This window comes from Nicotiana sylvestris, chromosome 9 (genome assembly GCF_000393655.2).
Source record: "Nicotiana sylvestris chromosome 9, ASM39365v2, whole genome shotgun sequence".
Lineage (NCBI taxonomy): Eukaryota > Viridiplantae > Streptophyta > Magnoliopsida > Solanales > Solanaceae > Nicotiana > Nicotiana sylvestris.
The window spans coordinates 43,252,746-43,263,998 of NC_091065.1; the positions used below are offsets into that span (position 1 = coordinate 43,252,746).

At 36.4% G+C, this 11,253-nt stretch overlaps 2 protein-coding genes across 2 annotated transcripts; both read right to left on the minus strand.

Annotated features, from left to right (window-relative positions):
* Positions 1–226: 226 nt before the first annotated feature.
* Positions 227–1,507, minus strand: LOC104210840 (uncharacterized protein At5g39865-like). Its single transcript, XM_009759813.2, has one exon. The coding sequence runs from the start codon at positions 1,287–1,289 to the stop codon at positions 366–368; it is 924 nt and encodes a 307-aa protein (XP_009758115.1). The 5' UTR covers positions 1,290–1,507; the 3' UTR covers positions 227–365.
* A 1,304-nt stretch (positions 1,508–2,811) lies between these two features.
* Positions 2,812–10,897, minus strand: LOC104210839 (uncharacterized). Its single transcript, XM_009759810.2, has 4 exons — positions 10,515–10,897; positions 9,698–9,799; positions 3,879–4,036; positions 2,812–3,135 (listed from the first exon to the last, which is right to left on the minus strand). The coding sequence occupies exons 1-4, from the start codon at positions 10,612–10,614 to the stop codon at positions 3,016–3,018; spliced, it is 480 nt and encodes a 159-aa protein (XP_009758112.1). The 5' UTR covers positions 10,615–10,897; the 3' UTR covers positions 2,812–3,015.
* Between the last annotated feature and the right edge of the window lie 356 nt (positions 10,898–11,253).

Here is an 11,253-nt window from a genome sequence, read left to right on the forward strand (position 1 = left end):
TACCTGAGCTCTTCTAGTGTAACAGGAGATGTTTGCCAATAGAGTGTAAGAATCTTTAGTGTTCGCAAAGCTCACAACTTTATGCAACTCCACCCCCCCCCCCCCCCCATATAAAAACATAATGACATTTCAAATCTAAGCAGGTTACGTTACTCTAATTGGAAAGAGCATTTGAAGTCCCAACATGATAAGTCCTAGCCTATCAGTGAAATGGGAGGGAGAAAAAACCTCAAGGCCTAAAACTAATCAACTGATAATAGGAATAGGATCAATAGATGTTTAAACCCTTGCAATGATTCTAAGTAAATCATAAACATAATACATCTTCCCATAAGATAACATATTTACAAGAACATGGCCAATAATTAGCTACAAATTGGGCACTTGATCAGTCCATTTTCGTTACATTCGGGGCATCGACTTGGAAATTCATTAGCTTTCCCTTCTGAATCAGTAATTTTGCAGCTTCCATGGCAATTGAAACACAAAACAAACCTAATCCCACAACACCCTTTACATGGAGAAGTTAAAGGAAGTAAAGGAATCCCATGTAAAAGTTTCTTTAATATTCCTTGTTCATGCAATCCTACAACTTCATCAGCTCCACCAATGTCCCTGCCTCTAATAAATATTCTTGGAGGGACTACTCTTCCATCAAGAATCTTCCACAACTCCTCTCTGTATTCAACGTGCATCGATACATCTCTCTCGTAGTAGACAACTCGAAAGCTTTCTAGCAGAAACCGGATTATGTTGCAGTCCTCGAACGTTTTCCTGATCCCTCTTAGACTTGTTGTGTAGAAAATTACTTTGTCACTTCCTCCCGGTGGACACTTCTCTTCGAAATTAGACAGTGGTGAGAGTTCCAAGACTCTGTTTTCCTCGTCTTTGGAGTTACTTTTCTCCATGGTATCTGAATATTCTGGTAGAGTTTGAGGAGTAGATGTTAAGATTTGTACTTCATGCTCAGACAATGGAACAGTTGTACAAGAATGAGTCTCCCATGTTGAAGTGTTTTCCATTTTACTGTTATCTGTGGTAGACATCATGTCCTTTGAACTTTGGTTGGTATGGAGTTTTCCTTTTCGGACATCCTTTGCAAGATCAGAACTATTGTTTTGACAAAACATCTCAGGAGGGATGTCATTGTCATGTTCTTCGTTTGCTGTTAGGTGACTTTGGAAGTATTGGATTGGACGATTTACTTGGAAAACTAGGTTGTGTTTCAACGAAGTTAATGATGGAATGGACTTGATTTTCCTTAGAATTCCTCCCTTCATGCTTTTCATTTCCCCTGTACCTTTTCTTTTCCTTGTTTGTTTCCCTTGTAGACTGATTTAGCTACTAGTTTCCACAAAGAAAGAGTTGGACTAATACTTTTGTCCACACCCAAATTTTGAAGGTATAATTGATCAAAGGGGGGTGGATAGGGACTTTTCTCTTGTTGATTTTTCTTTTCCAGTGGTTAAAAAGCAATGCACAAAAGACTATTTGTTAGTAGCTTTTTGAACTACTGAATGATGACTAGTAAATTGATAAAAATACGTAGAAAAAAGAACATGTTCAACAGCTGGTTTCAATTTAACTGAGAGATGAGTGCACATTGATATGACAATCTCTATATGTGAAGGACTTCTCAGTAATTTTGCCATATAAAACAGCAGACGTGGGCTTTTATGATCGGTTTAAGCATAGATAATTTCACAATGGAAATGGAGGTAACAACCAGTGACGGAGCCACCGTTGTTCAAGTACGGCTAATCATCGAAAAATTAACCGTGTAGCTAAGTAAATTATTATTTTATGCATCACTTAACTTTTTCGTATAGTTACTTCTTTATATTTTGATTTCTCTTTTGCGAAAATCTTATTTCCGTCAATGATAACACTAAGTAGAAGGTTACGTGACCAAATTCAGGAGGGGGACAAGGGTGTGCCACTCGCAATAATGCAATCACAATGTGTGCAAAGCAACTTCTTTTTTATCGGTTAGAGAGTTTGGAGGATATAAAGTAACAACAGTGACTCAACCTTTTTTATGTTGAGCATGACCTGTCTCAACAAGTCAAAAAGCAAGCCCCTACATATCATGATGTTGATTCGACAAGCTAACTATAAAACACCATCAACAACTTCTTTGGATATTCTTCTCTCGGAAAGGAAATTATTATAGTTGAAAAGTAGAAAACTTTTAGTCTCAAAACTACAGAACCCGGGCCCCCCCTGAACGAGCATCCAAAGGATGAGAATAGAGATCGTCTCTCGTACAACCATCCACTAGTAGGCATTGTCTACCATATAGGCAGGGTAATGAGAGTTTAGGTTTCATTATAACAGACGTAGATCAAACCAATCTCGATTAGAAAAAGCAACTGCCTTTGGAGTCGATAAAAGAATGTAACATTTATATAAAATATAATTCAACAAGTCATGTCATTAAGGATAAAATAAAAGTATTAAAATTAAATAGTTTTCGAAAAGAAATACGTGTCATTCCTTTTTAACGCATCACATAAAGTGGGACAGAGGAGGAACAAGTTCCATGTTTGGCATTTTCACTCAGGTATTCAAAGTGCGCACATAAAAATTCATGTGCATTGTGCGGGCGTGGTCTAAATGGTCCCACTCATGCACTTTGATGAACCTGGCAGTTCAAGTGTTAGGCGTAGGCCACAATATGCACTTTGATCCCCTCAATAGACCTCTGATCCACCAAATAGGTGTGTTTCGGTCTCTTACTAATTGCTGCAGATTCTCAATCATGCAACACAAATAACCCCTTCTGGCTTAAATAAGCAGTATTACTGAGGATAAAGAAACAGACTGTTCTTGAATTTCTGAGAAAACCAGCAACACTGATATTACTGTATCAAGATGTACAAGAAAAAGCCATAAACCAGATAATACAAGTATTTATACATTAAAGCAGAAACAGCAAAAGTTTGGAGAGACTCCTTTAAGACACTTGATTACAATATTGAAAAACCATTATTTTTTACTAGGTCCTTGGACCACCTAGCTATCTGCTGCTAACGCCTGGGACTCGGCTATAAACCCAATGCTGAAGCCAAAACTTATGCAGGACAGTGGCTGATTCTTGTCATCCACCATCTTCATTGTAAGAGTGTATGATCCCTAAATTTTAAAAAGGAAAAAGAAAAACACCATTAAGTACGTTTAAAGGCGGCAGTACAGGATTTTCTTCCAATTCAAACCCGGAAAACCAAACAAAGACAAGTTATAATGATAAATAAATCAGCATCTGAAACATCGATAAATATCAAGTAGATGCAATCGGAAAAAGCATCTTCTGAATAATTGAGTAAAATTCAAGTAGACCTGTAAATGCAATTGGAAAAAGCATCTTCATACAATATATTTGGCTGGTTTTTATTGTTTCAAAAAGAAATTGTATTAGACTGGCCTTTGATGTGCTCTACTTTCTAAAAGGCTTTCCCTCCGAAAAGATGAAGGGTAATAACAGAACCAAAAAGCAAGAAAATCTACAAAAATGCCAAGCAAAAAGAGAACCAAATGTGAAGGCTGTACTCCTCAAGCCGTAAGTTCTTTTTTTTTTTTTTTGATAACCAAAAAATCCCCAATGCCGTAGGCACACCGACCCATGACGTGCGCCTAACCCGCACAACATGCAATGTACTCTTACCACTAGTCCATACCCATAGCTTTACAGCATCAGGAAGTAGACCCCACTACTTTCCCACAAGAGGCACATAATATTATGGTTTGAAGACTTGTAAGGACAAAGCAGCTCATGAAATGCAGAGACGGCTAAGCTTTTTAGAAAATTTATGCAGAATGAAAATAGCAAATTGATATTAAGATGGATAGTTCAAAACTGAATCGGAAAGTTGACTCACAGGTGGAGTAAATCCAGGCAACTCTTGTGAGTGGGAAATCACGAAATCACCGGAAGCTGGGCAAGATGTCTCTTTACAAAGGTCGATGGCCTCGTGGTGGACATGGAAGAACAAATAGTTGACATCAATCACCAGCTTTCCTCCAGTGAGATTCTTACCTGCAAGGACAACTCAATCTTCTAGTCAAAAGATACTTCTAGCACATTGTTAAACTTCTTTTTTTTGTCCACAAAGGGTTGAGAAAACCTAGTAGACTATGTCAGAGTCCACTGGTCATATGAAAGCAATTGCCACTTAAGAAGCAATTGCAGAGCCATATACTGCATGAAGACGAAAAGTGAACCCAATGCAGCTAAAGATAATTAAGCGTAGTGTTTATGTCTGTTCGCAAACAATTCATAGTTTATAAATGGTGGGCGCTGCCAATACATAAGCAAGATCGTTAGATACGATGAACCAACCACAGGAAAGACATAAAATTTGCCATCAAACATCAGAATGATAACATATAAATGTGATTGATTTATCATCAGAACATGAGAGTTGGACTGCTTGCTTAACATAAAGAATAGGATCTCTCAATAATGCGCACGGGTCCGAAGAACCAACCAAGAAACAAGATACTGGTTCCTTGAATTTAAGGCCTTGCTAAGCACAAGTTTGGATTTTCGAGGTTGGATTTATGAGGCGAAAATGAAGTTCAGTTCTTTTTGCAACAACTTCTCAAGCTCAAACAGAATAATAAAATCACCTCATGTAACAGCTAAGCAAGGTCATTTACAGCAAAGCACAGTGACCAGGTGCAGGTAAACCCCCCTTTAAATTTTAAAATGTTTTCCTTTATGTTATCCATGTTCCATCTATAACGACCGAGTCCAACCATGCTACATATTGTCGTTAGACTACTGATCTATGCCAGTCTTCTAAAAAACAGTGTTCTGGAAAACAGAAATTTTTGCCTCCAATTATCTTCAATCACAGTATCTTAAACTTTTATTAACACTTTGGGGAATGTAAAGTTGATTTCAAAAGCAAATATTCTTGCTGATAAGAAAGAACTACAACCACCAATCTTAAGGTATATCGACGAGAAACTTCAGTAACATGATAATGCTCATTACACAGTCAAGAGAATGTAAGCATCTCTACCAGTTCGTCCGAAATTTAATTCTTTCATCAAAAGACGATGAAGAGTGAAGCTTTTCCAAACTAATTTCATTGCTACATCCAAGGAAGGGGTTTAACTTCAAATAACTATGAAGTCTTATTTTGCTACAGAGAAACAAAGGAGAAATACCTTAATCGGGCTGATCTAGCAAACCTAGAGGTTCTTTGAAAAAGAAAAAGAAAAACATAAAATCCAAAGGCAAACGAACCAAAATGTTACTTTCAAAAAATTAACATTTATAGACTCGGGATAATCTTGGGGAAACTCAGGTAACGTAGGACTAATGGCGGCCAATATTCCTCCTGGTCACCCCCAGTTTCCCCAAAATTATCTCAAGTCCATAGATATCGTGGATGGTGAAGGAATATCCTCACTGCTATTTTTGGATCATCTCTAACTCGGTATAAATCACATTTCAAACTTATTTTCACCAAGTCCTACGTCACTCTCGATGCCTACGTATGGACCCCTACTTTTGTAGTGTTCTGCCTATTAAGCTTTTTAGTTTATTAACATTTTTGCTATATTTAAACAGAACCTGCCGCAAAAAATTTATCAACATCTTCTAGATGTTGCAGCGCCTGCTACTTTATTATGTCAAGGAAAATCTTAGAGCATGAGTTTGAACAGTGGAACAAAGAAAATGATGAATAAGAAATGAAATTTGTTAATTGAAGATAGCAATCTGGTGGAGGGGATGGTCTTGCGTTTGAAATACTTCAAATTCATGATGAGCATGTCTTCTTTAGGGTTATAATCCTCGGCGGTGAATTTCCAGAGGAATTGCTGAATGATGAAGATACATCCGAGAATCCGGTTGAGATCGATTAGATCAGAGAGTGCTGGTGGTTTTTTAATTTAGTACTTCTCCTTTATTTTTTCCCTTAATCAAAGATAGCCTATGTGCAGTAATCACTGTCTTTTTTTTTCTTGCTTCTTGTGTGTTCATGTATTGTCCAAATTATATCAATGTTAATGTTACTTGCATAATTTGTTTTCTATGCAGAAATTTGCGTTTTCTTATAATACATAATTATTACAAATGACTGATGTGATGGAAATGGGTTTCATCTATTGCGTATTAAGGGTCTAAAATTTGAAATTTAAGCTTATTCTGTGTGAATAATAATTATGTGAAAGAATAATAAACCTCTCATACACGTTATGAAGCAACTTGCCCATGCAATCAAACCACCACATTTATTTCAACGGCACCTTTTAACCATCCAATGCCATTAACAGTCTTCAAATTAATTGACATCATTATAGTCGAGCCTTTTTTTTACTTAAGTCAGACCACACCCCTCACCTTCCCCTCATATTCAAAAGCCATTTTCTAAATTTTCTTTCACAAAACAAAATACCACCGAGAAGAGATAACCAAGCCTCCTTTGATCAAAAGGCCAGGGAACTACACACCCTTCGATTGATGCTCGATGAAGCCATGGACTATATCCATCAAAGATATAGTGTGCTCCTGCCATTTACATATACATCAAAGAACGCGTGCATTGCCTCGCTCTTCTACGTTGACTTCATTCCGGCCCAAAAGAAATGTCTTAGATAAACGGGCACCCAACTATGCCTTCTTGGTACAACTTGATCAACCAATTATTCCTTCCCATTCCATGACTTGTTTTGAATTCTGCCTATCTCCCTTCAATTCCTCTCTAGTTAAGTTGTCTTGCAAGAGATATAAACGCGTCCTTAGATCCACTATAATTAGCAAGACGACTGAATTTCTTAGGTATCTTGCAAAGATACATCATATGCATAAACGAGGGACAATGTTAGGCATGACTTCACTAATTGTTGTCTTGATACTTTCACATTGGTCAATATACACATGGGGTGCACCCCTCCCATTGCATAAATCCAGCTCGAGAACAACCAACAGGAAGTATATACGTTCTCATGAGATATTAATGCACAACATTGGCAATGGTGATTAACGCCCACAAATGAAGCAAACGACATCTGATGTTTGTTGACAAGATATTTCGTATCTGACCAAAACATGAAATTCCTAGTAAGCGGCCTTACATTAAGGATGAACCCAGATTACATTCCTTAATTTCCCTTGACTATCATTATCCGTCAAATGGAAGAAGTCCTCACTTTTCATTTGCATTTCAAGAAAAACCTTTCTGATAGACTACGCATTAGTTGCAACCATTCTCAACCTCCTAGTACTGTTAATGTAATTACGCAATCCTCCGGCAAACATCCTAATTTGTCAGGTCCGCCAACACGAGCTTGGTGTGATCTAATATTTTTAGCAACTGGAACACCTACTCTATGATTAGCTTCCAATATTCTCATCAAACCTCTTGATAAAATCTTGTGTCCAGCCACAAGTCTAGACATTTCAGGGTTCAATTCATGTATATGAAATAGAACCGCCAGGGTCACATGCCAAAGTCCATTAAATCCCAACGTAGCGTTAACCCTAGCTGGACAACGAGGAGTCTACTTATCAATCCTGGACTCTTTAGCTTTTCCCCCTTTTATCGCATGTAGCACATTATTCCCGTCATTTCGCACTGATCTCTTTATGATATTAAACCCTTTCAATCTAGCATGTTCCTTATAAAACTCATACAAAAAATCTATGTTTAAAAACCTCATACCTAGCATAGGGCCTTGATCTGCATCATATTTACATTCAACAATTTGTATGTCTTTCCCAGAGTCCCTTCTCGTTCCTATATCCTCATTTTCATCATTTGATGGATCTAATGTTTCATCATTGTTAAACATACTATCGTCATCACTGAGCCCAAATAGATCATACATGATTAGCTTCACAACCATAGCATTAGGAAATCCTTCGCTATGGTCTCCTTCCATTTTCTGAAACTAATAAAGAACTAAAATTTGGAGGAAAAGGTAGCGTTTGTATTATGGATGAAGAAATAATGGTAATGTTTGTATTTTGGATAAAGAGATAATGGAAGGTGACAAGGTTCCGAATAGATGAATATAATGTGGATGAAATTTTTTATGCAAAACGCACACGCAATTATTATCATCTAGCTTACTTGATTTGCACTCTAATCTATGCAAGTTTTATTTAATTAATCTTTGGAAGGAAAGTTTAATTTTGGAGGGAAATGTTTAGAGAGAATTTAAAGTTAATCCCGCCTAAAACAAGTGAAGGGCACTGTAGTTTTTCCGTTGTGTTTGAAGGCTATTTGGACAAGGCCATTTGGACAAAGATCATTCCCGTAATTTAAAAGGCAACACTTGCAGCTTTAGGCCATCCACCTCAGCTTGTGATGGACCAAAACCTTCACCATATTTGACAAGGCTAAAAGTCTATGGGCTTGCAGTACAAAACTGTGTAACTGCCCAAACTAACCCTACATGTAAACGACAGTGGGTTGCACATTTTCCATAGTTTTATTTTTCTGTTTGTGAACCTCTGCTCACCTTCCCAAATACAAAATTTATTGAATAAATAAAAAAGTTATAGTTGTAGTTAGGTGGGTCACAAGCTAAGTTGCTCTGACATGGGTGCGGATCTAGAGGTCGGATCCTTCGATATGTAAATTCTAAGATTCGGGAATACGGATCCTAGTACAGATATAGATGCGGGGATCTGGTTAAAAATAATTCAAAAAAATAAAAATAAAAAAATATCTCTAAATTATGAGAAACTTTGTGAAATACTTATGTATAGCTTGTAAAGTGTGAATTTCTTTTTAATTTTCAAGTTGTAGATAAGTAAAGGATTGATTTGCTAGATAAGGCATGCTATTTTCTTCAAATTAACCCTAGTTTTGGTTCTGATTTCGGAAATCAAAATTGTATCTCGTCTCGAATTTTTCCGACCGCCGTGGTCAAAGACCCAATATTATTTGACCAGATCCGGTACGGATCCCATACTAGTGTCATGTTGACACGGGTACGGCACCTAAACTGCCATGTCGGAGCAACTTAGGTCACAAGTAGGCCATTTGCTAAAGAACTTCATATGCTTCTTTAATGAACTAGCTAACGGTTCGACGAGTTTGATAAGAATTCAATCCAGCTTGTAGACAAGGAAAAGAATTCATCGTACTCGGGAATTGCAGCACAACCCTATTAGTTCGTGCATTGCGTCTCTTAGCAAAATGCTAAGTGAAGAGAATTTACATTACTCACAAGTATCAATACACACAAGTTGTAATGACTTTCCAGGACCAATATACATGTTGTCCTAGGCCTTGTTCGTCAACACTTCCCAGAAGATGAAGGACAAAAGCAAATGAAAAAATAACACAAATGAAAAGTAAGAATCCCAACATCATTGCAAATATTCACATCATTTTTTATAAAAGTAACTTTTTTTTTACAACAAGTGTAATTGACGTAATATCATCTCCAGCCATAACATAAAATTTGGTTGCCTTGTACTATTTCCTTTTCCAACTTTAAGTTAGGATATAAAACTGCAATTTCCACACACGACGCCCTTACTTCCACACAAACACAAACTCCCAATTGTAAGCAAGACATACATCCAATCATTTAGCACATTATTGCGAGTAGGCAATAAAACCAGCAAATCATTAGGTAGCAGGTAAATTAGCTTATCAGCTCAATTACTTACTTTACATTAATATGACAAGAGGGGGAAAAAAGATAAAATTTGCAATTAATTCATTACCTGTGGATGCACTGATACTGAATGTGGTCTTTTTACCTCCGCTGACTGGATAGGGTGTTATATCAATTCCACTGACCTTAACATCGTAGTTGGCCTTTTTATCTACAACCAAAAAATAATTTCATCAGTTGCCATATAATATCAGAATTATCTATAATAAAGTTTCCTCAATGTTTCCCAGAAGAATATTTTCGTCACTACTAAAATGCTCAATTTCACTGGAAAAAATATCTTCTTAATACAAAAATATTGTTTTAAAATCTAGAAGTTAATTCTATACACCTTCTCAAACATTTAGAGTTAAGAAAAAAGCGATCTTTGTTTTTTTTTCAAAGTTACTACTTATACTACAGAGTGATTATTGTGATCATTTAGCAGTATGTACAAAATTACCACTTATAGCAGGTTTTTCGTGAAGTACAACTTATAGCTTGTCATGTAGTTTGTAAATATCTAATAAATTTTATTTTCAAAAAGAGAAAGAATTTCTAACAAACTTAAATCCGCAAGATGGACTTCCTCCAAGAGTGAAAAAGACAATAAAACAAAGCTTGTGCAAGCTTCCAACTTTAGCAAAGAATATTAACTCAACAAATCACCAAAAATCAGAGAGTAAAAAATACAAAAAGAAAAAAAAGGAAAAGAAAACCCTAAAATTGAAAAACGCAAATGGGTATCTACCAAACAGATTCAACAGACAATCACAAAATAAAAAATAAAAATCCCACAAAATCTACATTGGTAAAACTAAATCAACAAAATTCGGGTTGCATATTGTACAGAAAGAAAGTCAAAGGACTGATAAGGAAAAACTCACTGCAGTACTCGAAATCGGTGGATTCAGCGGAAGTGAGAGGAGAGAGAAGACATAGGAATAACAGAAGACCAACAAAGAGTTTCACGGCAATCATTGCCATTTGATCGGAGCAAAACAAAGCAAAGGACGGATCCAGATAAGATGGGAGAGACCTATTAAAGCGTTATATAACCACCGACTCCAAATTATCACCTAGTTGGACTGCTACTTAGGAAGGAGAGACCAGATACGAACGGACTGTTAGGTGGGCAACGTAGGAATTTTCAACACAACCCAACAAATAGCGAAAAGAGTCTTAGCTGGAGGTGTGCTAATTACAAATTGTTATTGGTCCAATAAGATAAGATGATTTTGATGTAATATATCCTTAATTGATTTGCAATATATTAAATGATTCAGCCAATTATTTATATGATAAATTTAATTAGTGAAAATATTTTATATATACAAGAAGAAGGATTGTTGTAAAGCAATTGGCATGAAAAAATACAACAATAATCAAAACACCGAAAATCAATGTTATTACGTAAACATACTTGAATTCAAAAAGATCTGACATATATATATATATATATATATAGTCACGCCTCAAGTCTGGGAGACGGACAGGCACCCGATGCCTTACTTTATCGAGCGAACCCACCTATAAGACCTATGAACATGATGCATATAGAAACATGTGGTATTTGATAATCTGAAGAAACATAGAGTATGACAATGTCGATGTACCACCAACCCA

Excerpts from the sequence above, each read along its gene's own strand:
- LOC104210840 (XM_009759813.2), bottom strand. The coding sequence starts at position 1,289 with ATGAAAAGCATGAAGGGAGGAATTCTAAGGAAAATCAAGTCCATTCCA.
- LOC104210839 (XM_009759810.2), bottom strand. The coding sequence starts at position 10,614 with ATGGCAATGATTGCCGTGAAACTCTTTGTTGGTCTTCTGTTATTCCTA. Across the intron at positions 9,800-10,514 it reads CACCGATTTCGAGTACTGCA|ATAAAAAGGCCAACTACGAT; the intron begins GTGAGTTTTTCC and ends TTTTGGTTGTAG. Across the intron at positions 4,037-9,697 it reads CAGTATCAGTGCATCCACAG|GTAAGAATCTCACTGGAGGA; the intron begins GTAATGAATTAA and ends TTGTCCTTGCAG.